This window comes from Leptinotarsa decemlineata, unplaced genomic scaffold (assembly GCF_025532065.1).
Source record: "Leptinotarsa decemlineata unplaced genomic scaffold, Ldec_3_MD MMD2_P_RNA_scaffold_14, whole genome shotgun sequence".
In the NCBI taxonomy this organism is placed as follows: Eukaryota; Metazoa; Arthropoda; class Insecta; order Coleoptera; family Chrysomelidae; genus Leptinotarsa; species Leptinotarsa decemlineata.
In genome coordinates, this window is record NW_027412528.1 from 2,422,256 (window position 1) to 2,438,358 (window position 16,103).

Here is a 16,103-nt window from a genome sequence, read left to right on the forward strand (position 1 = left end):
TTCTGTATCTGTAAAGTAGGAAGGGTGAGTGTAGTCCCATAGCACTCAGGCCACATGTGACCCATTGTACATCCTCCCGAGGAGTTGTCCTCCTAGGCCATCGTCCATCCTGTCCCTTTACAGGTAGGTCGGATACATCTTATTTATATCGGCAGGTGTAGGCCAAGACTCGCCGAATAAACACTGTCTTATTGACGATAAACCCGGACACTCGCATAGGACATGCCTGTCAGTTTCATCTTCCTGTTCACACATCCTGCATAGAAGGTATGTCCACTAGCCCCATATTATGGAGGTGTTTCCTCAGTTGACAGTGTAGATTTTTCCTGGTTTCCTGGTCTTCGCCAGCTTCCCAGGGTCACCCAGGTTGGTCCTGGCAAGATTCCATCCTTTGATTCCATTCCATATCTTTAGGGATTGGGCATGGGTGTGGCGTTTGGCTAATTCCGCAATTGTCGAACTAGCCAAATCACACCCATGCTCAATCCCATACTCAATGGCCTTTTTTTTAACCAAGTTCAGATTAACACTCGTAGATACATTGAGTACCGCTGACAGATAGGAAGATAGGAACAAATGAGGAAAAAAATCAAAGATCAGGGAAAACTTTGCTTCATATTTTCATAATGAAATGAGACTATGCAGAAATTTGAGTTTCACTTTCAGCGAAAGTAAAGTAGAAATTTCAAAGGGTTTGATTCGAGCTAAAATAGTAGGAAGCTAAATAGTAAAAATTCATAATAATCAAGATGAATTTTGGCCAGATCTTTTACTAATAGAAAAAATGTATTAACAAGAAAATCACGAAATGAATGTAACTTCATTCGATGCAATTCTCACACAGTTAAGCGTTTCATGCGTACGGTAAAAGTTAACAAGCTCAACAATCAGTCATGAACACAACTAGGGGTAGTCAAGCGTCGCTAACAGCTGACATCTTGAACTTCGAACAAGGGTTAGAATTTAATTGGAAGGTCTTGTTTCCAACGCTCCAAATCTCGCAGATCTCGCTTCAAATCGAGGGTAAGAAGCCGTCACAAATCCAGAGAAAGTTTGCTCAGAATTCTAGAGGTAGCAGACGTAGATCTCCTGATAGAGATGTGATCCACATGTCCCTAAAAAGCGAAGTTCCAGATCTAGAAGCAGGAAGAGACCAAGAAGAGAGAGTCGTTTTTCAGAGCGATTTTATTCTATTTGATTGGAATACTATTTTTTTATTTCATTATTTCAGTTTTTTCTAGATATTTTGATTTAATTAATTTAGAATTTGTTTCATTGAGTGAGGTATCTCAATTTGGTCAGGGTAAGCCTGAGTTGGATTTAGTGTTAGAAATTTGCGGATATTGGGATTTCAGAATCGATGAATAATAGTCTTTCAACTAGAATATATTGTTGTAGATGAACCCTGTACACACAGACACACTTTTATGTTCGACAAAACTGCTTCGATAATTCTAGTCTCAACATAAGACTAGTGGTTGTTCACGGTGTTAGGAGAGATTCTAAAAATGATAGCATCCTATTAACTTGAAGATGAACAGTTTGTTGTTGGACAAAAATACTTGGATAATTCTAGTCTTACCCCAAGCCTGGTATTGTGCTAGGTTTCAGACGAAATTTGGTGAATAACAGACTTTCAATTTGAATCTATGATTCTGAGCACACACATTTTTTATGGTGGCCAGAAATGCTTGGATAATTCTAGTATCCACACAATCCTAGTAGCTTGCTTTGCAGCGTTTCGAGAAAGATTTAGTGGATATTAGTCGTTTGATTTGAATCTTTGATTGTGGATGAATCGTTATGTTGGACAAAGATGCTAGGAGAATTCTAGTCCTAACACAGAACGAGTAGCTGTGCATCGCTTCAACTTGAATTTACGATGATGAATAAATCCTTAACAGATTTCAGTAACGTGAGTTATTTGATTATATTCGGTCATTTAGTAAATTACCCGGATTTTCAAATCTATTCATTTCTAACCATTCTAAAATATTGAGTTTCAAACGTTTCTCTTCTGAATGTAACACGTCATATTCATGATTGTACTCCATTCAAGAAACTACTTATATGCTCTTTTTTTCTTTGGAAAAAAGTTCTTCCTGTTGGGCCAATACAAAGTTTTGGACAGGAGCCACAAGTCAATTTATATACCCCTGATCTATCCGACACTTGAGTTTTGTCATTACTGTTTTCAAGAATTTTACCTAAAATATTATTCGTCTGTAAGTCACGTCTAAACATTCTTTTTCAAAAAAACGAGTGATATTATTGGTGGGTAAACCCACCAAAATATGACAATGTCTCATAGCGGACGTTAACGTTTCTTGAATTTGGGTAGACCTGGTTCATGGCTTGTTTTTATAGTTTTTTGGAAATAATAGAATCGATAATATCTACCTTGTAGCCGTTGTTATCAGCGATTTATTTAATGAAACTCGGCTTACTCTGGAAATGCGCAATAGTACGTGGAGCATACTTCATGCAGCTACTTCATGCTGGTAAGGGTGTGTGGCAAAATTATGTATGATAATGTCTGTATAAAATGGTTTGTGGAAAATGGCAAAATCATGTTTATTAATAATCCTCGTAATAGTCAAGTCGATTTATTGAATTATCTACCTCCTCTTCAGTGATGAATTTTGTTGATGAGTGAATAAAATTGACATATTTGACAAACTTACCTAAGTGTCAAGCTGTACCAGTAAAACAGACTGAGATGTTATCTATGTATCTTTACCAGTACAAGAAAATATTAGTTAACTGATTATTATGGATTTTATTCTCTACATTATCTATGAAGATTTCAGCCAGCAAAGAACTCAACGGGTTATCCATTATTATCTTTCACTGCATGAACAAAATTTCTACGAATTGAAAATGATTTTGAGATAGAGAAATAGTAGGTAAATCTAAAATTTTCTGTTTTAATAGTGGATGTACATCGTTCTTGTCTAACAGACGCTCAATCAGCTCAATTGTTTCAATTGGCGGAAAACTGGAAAATACATTTTTTAACATCAAACGATATTAATTTAGCGTTATTAGGAATAATTACGTTTTTGATATTATTCACTAATTGATTATTATTACTTTTACTGAATCGCCGCTTGAAATTAGTATAGGTTCGAATTAATTTCATGAGCATTTCTGAGATTTTTACGGTAGGAAACACATGATAGCGGTTTTGCCGCATTTGCTTGAATAACAAAAAATAGTGTTCCATATTCAGCATTCGAGAAGACCTTCAACTACAAAACCCAAAAAACCAAGAAACTTTCATTCCTACCAGTTGAGGAAAGAATCAAAATCTCGTTATAACACACTGGAACACCGAAATAGTTTATAGTCTTCGAACTCAGATATCTGAACTTTTCTTCAAATGTAACACTATATTAGCTATTTTAGAGTCACGGGCCAGAAACTCCATTTAATCATGCATAAAATAATACACGTCTGCTGTGAAGAAAACAATGACAAATTCTTGTTTTTATTCAAATCTTCCAAAAAGGTAGTTTTGCACATCAAACTAACATACAGTAATTCTAAAAGTATATAACATAACAATATAAGTGACTAGAAAAATTTTCGGTAAACGTTGTATGGGAATTTTCAGTGTGAATCACAACGAAACTGAAAATTTTGACATCGAACATCTTTGGTGGTATCATATCTAATTCTGTATATACTCACAGGAACCAATATTGGAACCGTCTTGAATACTGAAATCTGTAATTGAAAATGAATTGGTTCCAAACGAACTGATACAACCTTCAAAGGGGTGTGAAAAAAAACCTTTCGTTTTCACAACTACACTTTCATTTTCAGGTACTCCGCCAATGAGAAAGTCACCACTTAACTTTTCACCTTTTTCAAGTTTTCTATGAATCACTACATCAACTCCGTCAACGGTTAATTTCAGAGGATTCAATGAAATATTGATTGCATGCCACAAACCATCGGATACACGGGTATACATTGGTACTTCGAACAAACTTTTCCGAAACTCTGTTGAAGAGATTGCAATCTTGATAAAACCTTTTTCCAGCCCAATGCCTAGGTATTTTTCTTTCTACAAAGCACTGAAGTCAAATTTGTTCAATCAACATTGAGAATATAAATTACCTCTTCAGTCCATAAGAGTAATCCATTACGTTTGACAGTGGTAAAATTCAAAGTGATACTTTCGACATTTCCAGTTTTCAGGTCTCTTTTTCTATCGCCAACTCTTTTAACGAACATATAACTCTGACCATTGAATTTTGGTGTTGCAACTGCAATCTTATTTTCACAAAGAGCACCAGAGTATCCAACAACACAGGTGCATTTATTATTGAGGCATTTTCCTTCGTTTCTACAACTCTTTTCATCACATACTGAAACGTTCTTACACTCGTTGCCAAAATAAGGAGGAATGCAGGAACAATGGGGTTGCATGAAAGAATCTAACCAACATGTTCCTCCATTTTGACAAATTTCTTCTCCACAGGGAGTTCCATCACAATCTTCAACGTTTCTCGATTCTTTTATGGTCAAATTAGTCAATGGTAATGATATATCGTTAACGAATAAATTTCTGATACACCCTTGGAAATGATCTGGAAAACTGGACGCTACGCAAATGGGTATTTCTGACATATCTGGGAGGCCCCCCAAAAAAATTGTTCCTCTTGATATCCCTAGGAAATGACCATCATCTAATATTCCTGTATTTATTAAATTATTCACCGAAAGGTAAATTTTTCTTCCGAACATCCCAAATTTCACGGTGTACCAGACTGCTCTTACCAAAAGTTTGGAACTTCTCACTGAAGTGATACTTGAAGATGGTATCTTGCTGGCACCTTGAAATAAACGTTCTGATATGAATTCAAATGAAGTTTCTGCAACTCATAAATGCAATTACCCGATTTTATTTTCAATTCTATCAAACCATTCAATAGTGAAAGGCATATAAAGGTTGATTCTCTTCGTCCCATAAAAAGAATGATTCCTTGATCTTTCAGCAAACGAATTTCGAATTCAAAATGAAACTTGTATTCTTCGAGCTCCACAGGTTTCAAAGCAATAAAAGATCTCTTGCCAGTGAAGCTAACATCCGTAACAATTTCATCTAAAAAATTGACAAAAATTATTAGTTTTGGGATTTTAAGGTTGACTAAGATTGATCTAATGACATCACAATGGTTTGCAAATATCGCATTATGTTGTATTGAAATCGGAATTAAAACGGAACGAGACCATTTGTTATTTTGATTTCATAGATAGATTTCATAAAGGTAAATTATATCCAAAAATAAGAAAATTTTTCCTAGGTCATCTCTATATACCAGAATTGATTATAGTTTAAGAAAAAATATTTACTCGTAAAAGCATTTTTTCCACTATTACAAACTTTCATTTAACTTGCATTGTTTGTTGGAGACAAATCTTTCAATTAAATTTTGAGGCGGTTATTCTCAACTGATCGATGGCATTTTTCATACACGTTTACAATTGGGCCGACAGGAGACTTAAAAATATGTGATATAACACATACTTCTTTGTTAACGCTTACATTCAATCAGAGAGTCAGAGAGACACAGCTCTTGTTTGGATTCAATACATTTACAATCGTGAATCGTTGGCAATTTCTCAGAGTTTTCATTAATTAATGACGTATTACTATCGTTCGACAGTTTATATTGTTTTCAAGATGTCAATCTGAAAGTTTCTGCAATTTAAATTCTTTAATACTACACAGTAGATGACAACACCGATACGAGCCCACTTCAAGGTCATGCGTCGTTGGTATTTCAGAGAGAAACTTTAGTGAGTGGAAGAGAGAAACGTGTGACGTCATCGACGCAGGATGGAACGAGTATCATAGCGATTCAAGCATGGAACTCGGCCCCCTTGGTACTCCGCCTCACCTATCAGCCCCTCTTGTGACTCCGCATCACCGCTCAGGCCCCCTTGTCACGTGATTCTCATTAACAAAAAGTTCATAGTTATGAGATTCAAACCGGGATCGTCCGTGTTGTAGACATTGTCCTTAGCCTCTACACCAACGTAAGATATTGAAAGTAACTGCGAATGGTGGGTATTTACAGCGTAAGTTTTGTCGGGACCGAAATTGACTCATTTTATATACTTGACCGCATTTTTTTTTATTTCCGTAGAATGTTAGGGAAGTTGTAATCGTCATTATCATGTTGAAGATAGGAAAATATACTTAGATTTCTATTTCATGTAGAGATGTGTATGTGTGTTTAAGAGCGAGAGACACGTATGACGTAATCGAGGCAAAGAGAGATAGAGATGGTATCGAGGTTTTACCGGTTGCTGGCGCAAGTAGGTTTTGCCGGTTTCAAAATTAAGCGTGAAAGATTCGATGAAAACTGGAAGCGCAAAAATGATATATTTTATAATAATGAATCAGATTCAAGAAAAAATATGACAACTCAACCTGCGATCCCTCATTGTATACGGGGTATCTAATAATACATCATTAAAGGAAAAAAAACATGACGTCGAAGTGTACAGAGTGCGTCAAAATACATCATTCAAGAAAAAAATATCACAGATTAATGAGACTGTATCGTTTCAAAGTGCGATCCCTCAATATTACAAAGTATCTCAAAATCCATCATTGAAAACAAATATGGCGTCGAAGTGTACAGGGTGCGTCAAGATACATCATTCAAAAAAAACATGTCGGTTTGAAATATAATATCAATGTGTATACAGGGCGTTTCAAAATACATCATTTGATGAAAAAACATGCCGGTTTAACCGAAGTCTAGCGTTCCAACATGTCTAAGTTCATGTTCCAAGTCTTGTATCTTTATCAACCAAGTTAGCATCATCAGGAGAAGTAGGAGGTGGCACAAAAGGTGTCGAATAATTACGTAATGTGGAGTTAACATTCGAAAATGGGGAAAGCGAAGTATTCTACCGTTTCGGAAACGTTTCGACCGTTTTGCGTGCCACCGTTTTGCATGCGACCGTTTTGCGTGCGTCTTCGACCGTTTTCCGTGCGTTTTCGATCGTTTGCATGCATTTTCGACCGTTGTGCGTGCGTTTTCGATCGCTTGCGTGCGTTTATTCGTTATTGTTTCATCGTTCTTGTCGTAACCGTTTTTCGTGTTTCGATATGACAGGCATTTATCACTTAACGCCTTTCGCTAACCAAGTAAGCATCATCAGGAGATGACTAAAGTCCATGTTTATTCTTATGGAGCTTCATTCTGGACCTTATTGGACCTCCGATCGGAACCTTGTGGAACACTCAACCTTACTTCTGTTACAGAGTAGTGTGTCAGCCAATCAGAATGGAGAAATCAAATATCGCTCGATTGATTGTGCTAGATGAAATTGAACTGGACACTGAGGGTCAATATTATCGTGATCGCGCGCGATCACGATAATATTGAATATGTGCTGGCCATACAATCGGGATAATATTGAAAATATGGATAATGGGTGTTGGTCAAAAATCACGCATAGAGATTTGAACACGTCTACAAAGCGTTAAAACGTTGTCTTTTCTTTTCTATTTCCAAAGCCCTTGTATACAACGGATTCGAAATGATAAACAATAACTATTACCATCTAAGGTGCATCGCAACAAACATATTTCAGAAGGCACAACGAGTGAATTTAATGGTAAACTTCGTTACATACTACCGACACATACTTAACATCAGTGGATAAAAGTTTTCCGCAGCTGAGTTTTGTCTTTCTGTTACAGATATTTGAAAATTTTGAAGAAATTCAAACATTTTTCGGCGGAAAAATGCCGCTCTCCGCTAACTTGGTGTACTACATCTCCTTTTTTTTTTGGGGTTCCACCTTCTGCTTCGATAAATTTGTTGGAGGTTCAAATGGACCCTGCAGAAAAATGCCGCTCTTCGCTGACTTGGTGTACTATATCTCCTATTTTTTTTGGGTTCCACCTTCTGCTTCGATAAGTTTGTTGGAGGTTCAAATTGACACCAATATGTCTTGGAACAATCATGTCGCTGGAATTAATGAAAATACACGCATCATTCGATACCTAACAAAACATACCAGAACTAATAGTCATCGTAACATCTCCGTTGGTATCTTCTAACCATTCTAGTCTTGAGTGAATGAATCACGTCAACTGCGACGATCCGACTATTATTAACGAAGATACGGTTCAGTGTTCTTTTGGTTGCGTCTTTGTTTTTTCTTTGTTGATAAATTCATCATATCTCCTTTCATTTGATATGCTGCACGTGACGATGTAACTATTATTAACGAAGATGCGCGTCAGTGCATTCCTGACATACTGCGCCATCTTTGTTTTTTTTTTGTCAATGAGTTCTGCATTCGTTTCCCTTTCATTTGACGTGCTATACATGACGATCCAAATATTATTAACGAAGAAGCAGGTTAGTACACTTCTGACATGTTGCGCCATCTTTGTTTTTTCTTTGTCGATGAATTCTGCATTCGTTTCTATTTAATTTGACGTGCTATACATGAAGATCCAAATATTATTAACGAAAATACGGCTCAGTGCCCTTCTGACATGTTGCGCCATCTTTGTATTCTCTCGTCGATGAATCTGCATTTCTTATCCTTTCTTTTGACGTGCTGTATGCGATACTTCGATTATTATTAGCGAATATACAACTCAGTGCCCTTCTGATAGTTGCACCATTTTTTTTTTAAATAACACATTCATTTCCACAAATCACCACACATTTTTCACAACGCCACCACCTCCCACGCTGACTACGTCACTTTCAAAGTTTTAATGTTTCATCACTATTATTATTATTCGACCCACAGTCTTCAGTTCAATTTCATCTAACACCATCATTCTACTGATATTTGATTTTTCCATTCTGATTGGCTGACGACACCACTCTGTACCAGAACTTAGGCTGAGTGTTCCACAAGGTTCCGTTCAGGAGTCTGAAAATTTGCAAAACGAACCTTCATATGACAAAGCGTGGACTTTAGTCATCTCCTGATGATGCTTACCTGGTTAGCGAAACGCGTTGAGTGATAAATGACTGTCATATTGAAATAAAAAAAAACGACAATAACGACGAAACGATAACGAATGAAGGCACTTAAAACGGTCGAAAACGCACGCAAAACCGTCGCATGCAAAACTGTCGAATACTTCACTTTCCCTATTTTCGAACGTTAACTCCACAATACGACTCAGCATTATTTCTGCCAAATTTCGAGAGAGAAGGGTTATGTGGGGTTCCAAACGATGTATTTCCAATATTGATTCACTCTGTATATATGCGCTTATATTTCGTAGGATTTTCAATACGATTTTCACCACACTATGGCAAAATTTCCAACATGTGTGGGCTATTATTTCTGCAAACTGAAACTCACTTTCCAAATGTAACTGATATATTAATCGCAAACGTGTTATGATTTCGATATATTTTGAAGTAATAATATTTAATATTGAACGAATAGTCATGAAAAAAATTATTTGCATTGTATTCCGAAAGCTTTGGAACCTTTTCTGACGAGTGATCAATGCACACCGAATGAATTTCTTACTACCTGTTGATGATCATGACCTTCCCTAATACTTATAAACATTCATATTATGCTGAAGTTGTAACTTTGCCCCTGGTCACCGTACTACGACAAAATGCTTGATGTGCATTCATGCAACTGTATTTGAAGATAGTTTTATATTCCTATATATATTATAATAGTATTAGTAGTAGTATTAGTAATAGTATTATAATAGTATTATTTTGATGACTATGAACTTGGAATAACAAAAGATGGAATTGTGAATACTGTGTGTTTTTGTTTCAGAATATCGAAGTTGAGGTTAAAATATCTTTCAATTCATGTATTCACTTGAATGGATTTGAATTATTTTATGACGATTTTTCATATTTGTCTGTATTGTTACTTTGTTATGTTTATATATCCAAGAACTCAGAACTCCGAACAAATGAAACTCAGGGTAACTACACATAATAGACTCAAGTATAGATACCGGGCTCGTCCGGTATCTATATCAAAGGATGCTATTTTGAATGGGAATTTCAAAAAAACTACAATACGAAATGAATTTACAAATATCACAATTTAAATTTTATGTCAAATGTCAATCATCTATAATAATGTCCTGAATAAAATTCTAGATATAAAATGACACTTTTTGTTATAACGACCCAACGAATCAGAATTTAAAATGATAGACAAACTTATTTTCTTTATTTCTAAAATATCCTGTTTTTGTCAATCTTGTATCTTTCAATATGATGTTAATTCATCTCTATAAACTCTGGTATATAATGTTTTGTTATTGCATATTTTTGACAACTTTCCCTGTATGAGATAAGTTTTAATTTTCAAAAAAAGATATGTGTGATATGTATTTAATTTATTTTGGAAGTATATTATAAAGCCATTTATATAAAATATCAACGTTATTGAGACTCCAGCTGAACGAATTTCCTTTGGAATAACCCATACAGAACGGCGTGTTTTTCTCCAATTTTGGAATACACCACAATGAACCTTCAAAGTCTTTCAAATTCACTACGGTTGTGTATATATTGAATAGGCGCAGTCTGTCCAACAAATCCCTGAATATCGACGAATTCTAGCCTCATAATGTGCAACTATAGACTGAAAAAAATGAAAACTGCTGAGATTTTGAACTCATTCTGGAAAGGTTGCTATGACGGTTTTGAATGTTGTTGTTGTTGAGATGACTCTGACTGATACTGCACACGTTGATGATGTATCATTCTGAAATACATTCGATTTTCAGTACAAACATACACTAAAAAAATACTTTTGTCAACAGAGAGGGTAATGCCTTTCATGAAGTGATTGCTAAACTCATAGTGAAAATCAAGTTTCATTCAAAATAACGAATTTAAAACACATATTCTGCACGTACTAAATGAAGAGAAAATATTGTATGAAAACACTACTTTATACAGATCATATCTATGAATGAGAATTTTAAAGCCGAACGAAAAATACTGAATACAACCACAAACTCTTTACATATTAGATGGAAAAAAATTGGAAACAGTACTTACCTTAATTTTGTACAATTTCTAATGAAACGGCACGATTCGGTTTTCCAATGTCCATCAACCCTTTGAACACAATAGCGTATTTTCATGATGAAAATTCTTGTGAGGGCGATACGCCTCCGTCACTCGGTGTGGCAAGAATGATACTTGGATTTGGGAGATATCCCAAATCCAATAAGACCGCCTCACCAAATTTACCTTTCACGATTTTGGCGGTGAATATTCTCTGCGGCATCTCCACAGGCAAATCTGCTACTTTGATACTTGGCTTACTCTTCACGATCGAACTTGAATTCAACTTTTGTAAATCAATCTGCGAAAAATAAAAAATGGAAGCTTTATGTTTTGATTCACAATATATGCGAATACTATCTCAAACAAACCACGACATGTAAAACATTTGACAGAAATCATCGAACATATATATATATATCAAGAAAAATTTTGGAAATCAAATGATTCAACAATTCTCACCAACTTTCAATTAAATTACATTTGAATAAATTCATCTGAGGGAAAAGTCAAACTTAAAACACTTCTTTCAAATAGAATTGGTGCACTTATCACTGGTATCACTTTCAACGGATGCAACTAACTCATTTCGCCATGCATGACGTAATTATAGTAAAATAAGTGATGACATATTTTAAAATGAAACAAAGAGCCTTTGTTTCGTCGCTTGGAGAACTGCGTATCTCCGGATGCAGATTCAGCATTGGCATTGGTATGAATATAAAAATTAGTGATGACATATTCTGAAATGGAACAAAAAAGAATCAAAGAGTCTTTGTTAGATGCCTATTCAGCGTTGACATTGATCCATGTCACCTTGGATATGAATAGCGCAACAAACTCATGAATTCTGCTTTTTTTCCTTTTATTTGAAGTGCTACATGTGATGATGCGACTATTATTAGTGAAGATACAACTTTGTGCCCTCTTGGCATCGTCTCCGTTTTTTTTCTCTGTCGTTGAATTCTGCATTCGTTTCCCTTTCATTAGATGTGCTGCACGTTGAGATCCAACTTCCATTAACAAAGATATGGCTCAGTGTCCTTCTGACATACTGCGCCATCATTGTTTTTTCCCTGTCGATGAATTTTGCATTTTTTTTCATTTCATTTGACGTGCTGTACGCGACGATTTGACAATTATTAACAAAGATGTGGCTAAGTGCCCTTCTGAAATGTTGCGCCATCTTTGTTTTTTTCTCTGTCGATAAATTCTGCATTTTTTTTCCTTTCATCTGATGTACTGTACGTTGAGACTCAACTATTCATAACGAAGTTGTGGGTTAGTGCCCTTCTGACATGTTGCACCATTTTTGTTTTTTCGTTGTCGATAAATTCTGCAATTCTTATTCTTTTCTTTGACATGCATGTACGTGACGATCCGAAGTTTTTTCAATGATTTTTTTCTTTGCAATTCTTCCTATGCCGGACCACATTAGGCGCTCGATATTATATTTTTTATAGTTTACAAATTGAATCATTTCAAATGAATACCCACATCGACCTGTTGCGACTAGTATAGCGGAAATAGGTTATGAGGTCCTTTTGGCTTCGTGAAATGATCAACGCTTCATGACATCTAAACGAATCCATTGATGTCAAATCATCGGAATCGGACGACCGGAGATGAAAACCGGAAGTGGCCGTTTTTTGACGAATTCGAAACCTTCTTACCCTAAGGAATCCAAAAATACCATATGTTTCAGTATACGATGATTTTTTTGTCAACAAATTCTGTGTTTTGAATCAAACTTCTGCAATTGGATTACACTCGTAGTTGTTCATAACCCAAGAACTTTTAATTTCAAATATGATCAATGATTTTCTTCGAATGTGCAATTCTTCCTATGCTATTTCACATTAGACGCTGTATATTATACTTTTCATAATCTACAAATGAAATCATTTGAAATGAGTACCCACATCGGTCTGTTGCTGCTAGTATAATGAGAATAGGTTATGAGGCCCTTTTGGCTCCCTTAAATGAATAATTATGTTTCATGACATGTAAACGAATCCATTGATGTCGAAATCATCGAAATCGGACGACCGGAAGTGAAAACCGGAAGTGGAAGTGGTTTTTTGATAGATTCGAAACCTTCTCACCCTAAGGAATCCAAATATATCCTATGTTTCAGTTTACAATGATTTTTTCATTTTCTTTGTCAATAAATTCTACGTTTTGGATCAAGTTCCTGCAATTGGAATAAACTTATAGTTGTTCATAACCCAACATTTTTTAATTCCAAGTTTGTTCAATGATTTATGTTGAATTTGCAATTCTTCTTTGCTATTTCATATTAGGCGTTGCATATTATATTCATCACGCCATCTTTATTTTTTCTCTGTCGGTATTCGTTTCCCTTCCATTTGATGTGCTGCATGTTGAGATTCAATTATCATTAACGAAGATTTGGCTTTGTTCTTTCCTGATATGATGCGTCATCTATGATTTTTCTTTGTCGATGAATTCTGCATTTCTGATCTTTTCATTTGACGTGCTGTACGCGACGATCCGATCATTATTAGCGAATATACAACTCAGTGCCCTTCTGACAGTTGCACCATTTTTTTTTCTAATAACACATTCATTTCCACAAATCTACACATATTTTCTACCACGCCACCACCTCCCACGCTGACTACGTCACTTTCAAAGTTTTAATGTTTCATCACTATTATTATCATTATTTGATCCTCAGTCTCCAGTTCAATTTCATCTAGCACAATCAATCGAGTGATATTTGATTTCTCCATTCTGATTGGCTGACACACTACTCTGTAACAGAAGTAAAGTTGAGTGTTCCACAAGGTTCCGATCGGAGGTCCAGATTTAGTCATCTCCCGATGATGCTTACTTGGTTAGCGAAACGCGTTACGTGATAAATGACTGTCATATCGGAACAGGAAAAACGGTTACGACAAGAACGATGAAACGATAACGGATAAACGACGCAAACAATCGAAAACGCACGCACAACGGTCGCATGCAAAACGGTGGCACGCAAAACGGTCGAAACGTTTGTAAAACGGTCGAATACTTCGCTTTCCCCATTTTCGGATGTTAACTCCACAATAAGTAATTCTTCGACACCTTTTGTGCCACCTCCTCCTTCTCCTGTTATGTTTTTTTTTTCTCAAATGATGTATGTGTTTTGACGCATTCTATACACTTCGACGCCATGTTTGTTTTCAATGATGTATTTTGAGATACCTTGTAACATTGAGGTATCGCATTTTGAAACGATACAGTCTCATTAATCTGTAATATTTTTTCTTAAATGATGTATTTTGGCGTACCCTACACTTCGACGTCATATTTTTTTTTTGATGATGTATTTTGAGACACCCCGTATGCAATGAGGGATCGCAGGTTGAGTTGTCATATTTTTTCTTAAATCTGATTCATTTTTATAAAATATATCATTTTTGCACTTCCAATTTTCATCGAGTCTTTCACGCTTAATTTTGAAACCGGCAACACCTGCTTGCGCCAGCAACCGGTAAAACCTCGATACCATCTCCATCTCTCTTTACCTCGATTACGTCATACGCGTCTCTCGCTCTTAAACACACATACACATCTCTACATGAAATATTAATTCTTTCCCAAATCCAAGTATATTTTCCTATCTTCAACATGATAATGACGATTACAACTTCCCTAATATTCTACAGAAATAAAAAAAATGCGGTCAAGTATATAAATGAGTCAATTTCGGTCCCGACAAAACTTACGCTGTGAATACCCATCATTCGCAGTTACTTTCGATATCTTACGTTGATGTAGAGGCTAAGGACAATGTCTACCACGTGGACCATCCCGGTTCGAATTTCATAACTATGAACTTTTTTTTAATTAGAATCACGTGACAAGGGGGCCTGAGCGGTGATGCGGAGTTGCAAGAGGGGCCGATAGGTGAGGCGGAGTACCAAGGGGGCCGAGTTCCATGCTTGAATCGCTACGATACTCATTCCATCCTACGTCGATGACGTCACACGTTTCTATCTTCCACTCACTGAAGTTTCACTCCAAAATACTTACCAGCAACGCACGATCTTGAAATGGGCCCGTATCGTTGTTGTTCATCTACTCTACACTGATACTTGTTTTCACAACTAACGAACTGTTGGCATTTCATATGTCACAGAAAGTGAATTTTTCATGCACGTATATGATATGGGTTTCAAATGAAAGAGTTTGCTGAAAAGAATTCGAGAAATAAAATGACGAGAATCTAATTCCAATATGGCGGCCTAACAAGGATTCTGCACTGTTTCATGCATCCCTCTGATTTTGACAAAAAATTACATCAAAAGATGGCCGCCATCCAATTTCAAATCATTATTATTCGACAGAGTTAAGGGATAGGAATCGACCTTGCAACAACAACGCCTTAAATGGAATGAATAGATTGAAGAATTAAACTTCAAATTGAATCAATCCCATCTATTTACTTCATTAGCCAATTCATATGGTATAAAAATTGTCGCGAGATCTTGACATCTGAGAAAAAAATATGAATTTTCATAAAATATGTAGATCTCACAACAAACTTATAATACATCATATGGATCGTGTAATGTAATAAATTAATGGGTTTGAGTTGCTTTAATTTTTTCCTTTCTAGAGCTTGCGAATGAAAGCTCCTTATTGGAAATACATTTCTACTACTAATTTATTCAAATGATCATTTTTAAATAACAAGCAATTTTCATTATTAATCATTATATGTTTCATTTGTTCGACCAGCTAGAAGAAACTATTATATCAGGACGAATAGAAATACCTAAATATGTTATTGCTGAATTGGTCATTTACGAATATCGCTAACAATAAAATTCTGGTTATTTAAATTATTTACCACATTATTTATACTTTTGGTTTTTAGTTTTTTGCAGGGAAAGATGATATTGTTGTTATATTTTCCCTGTGGAAGCGATTCTCTAGTCGATTTGAGAGATTATTATAAAATGCTTTCTATGTTTCATCGGTTCAAATTTCGGAACATTTTGATAATGAAATTAAAATTGAAAT

The 16,103-nt window shown here is 35.6% G+C and overlaps 1 protein-coding gene across 3 annotated transcripts in view; it reads right to left on the bottom strand.

Annotated features, from left to right (window-relative positions):
• Positions 1–3,490: 3,490 nt before the first annotated feature.
• The window catches only part of eys (eyes shut), a 94,224-nt gene continuing 81,611 nt past the window's right edge, over positions 3,491–16,103 (bottom strand). For 2 of the 3 annotated variants that reach the window (XM_074176723.1, XM_074176733.1), the window contains exons 15-17: positions 4,907–5,113; positions 4,126–4,859; positions 3,491–4,072 (exon numbers count right to left, since the gene is read on the bottom strand). In XM_074176723.1, the coding sequence (XP_074032824.1) occupies positions 3,674–4,072; positions 4,126–4,859; positions 4,907–5,113 (1,340 nt within the window). In that variant the 3' untranslated portion in view covers positions 3,491–3,673. The remainder of the gene's footprint in view (positions 4,073–4,125; positions 4,860–4,906; positions 5,114–16,103) is intronic. The other variant, XM_074176740.1, reaches the window with a different exon arrangement.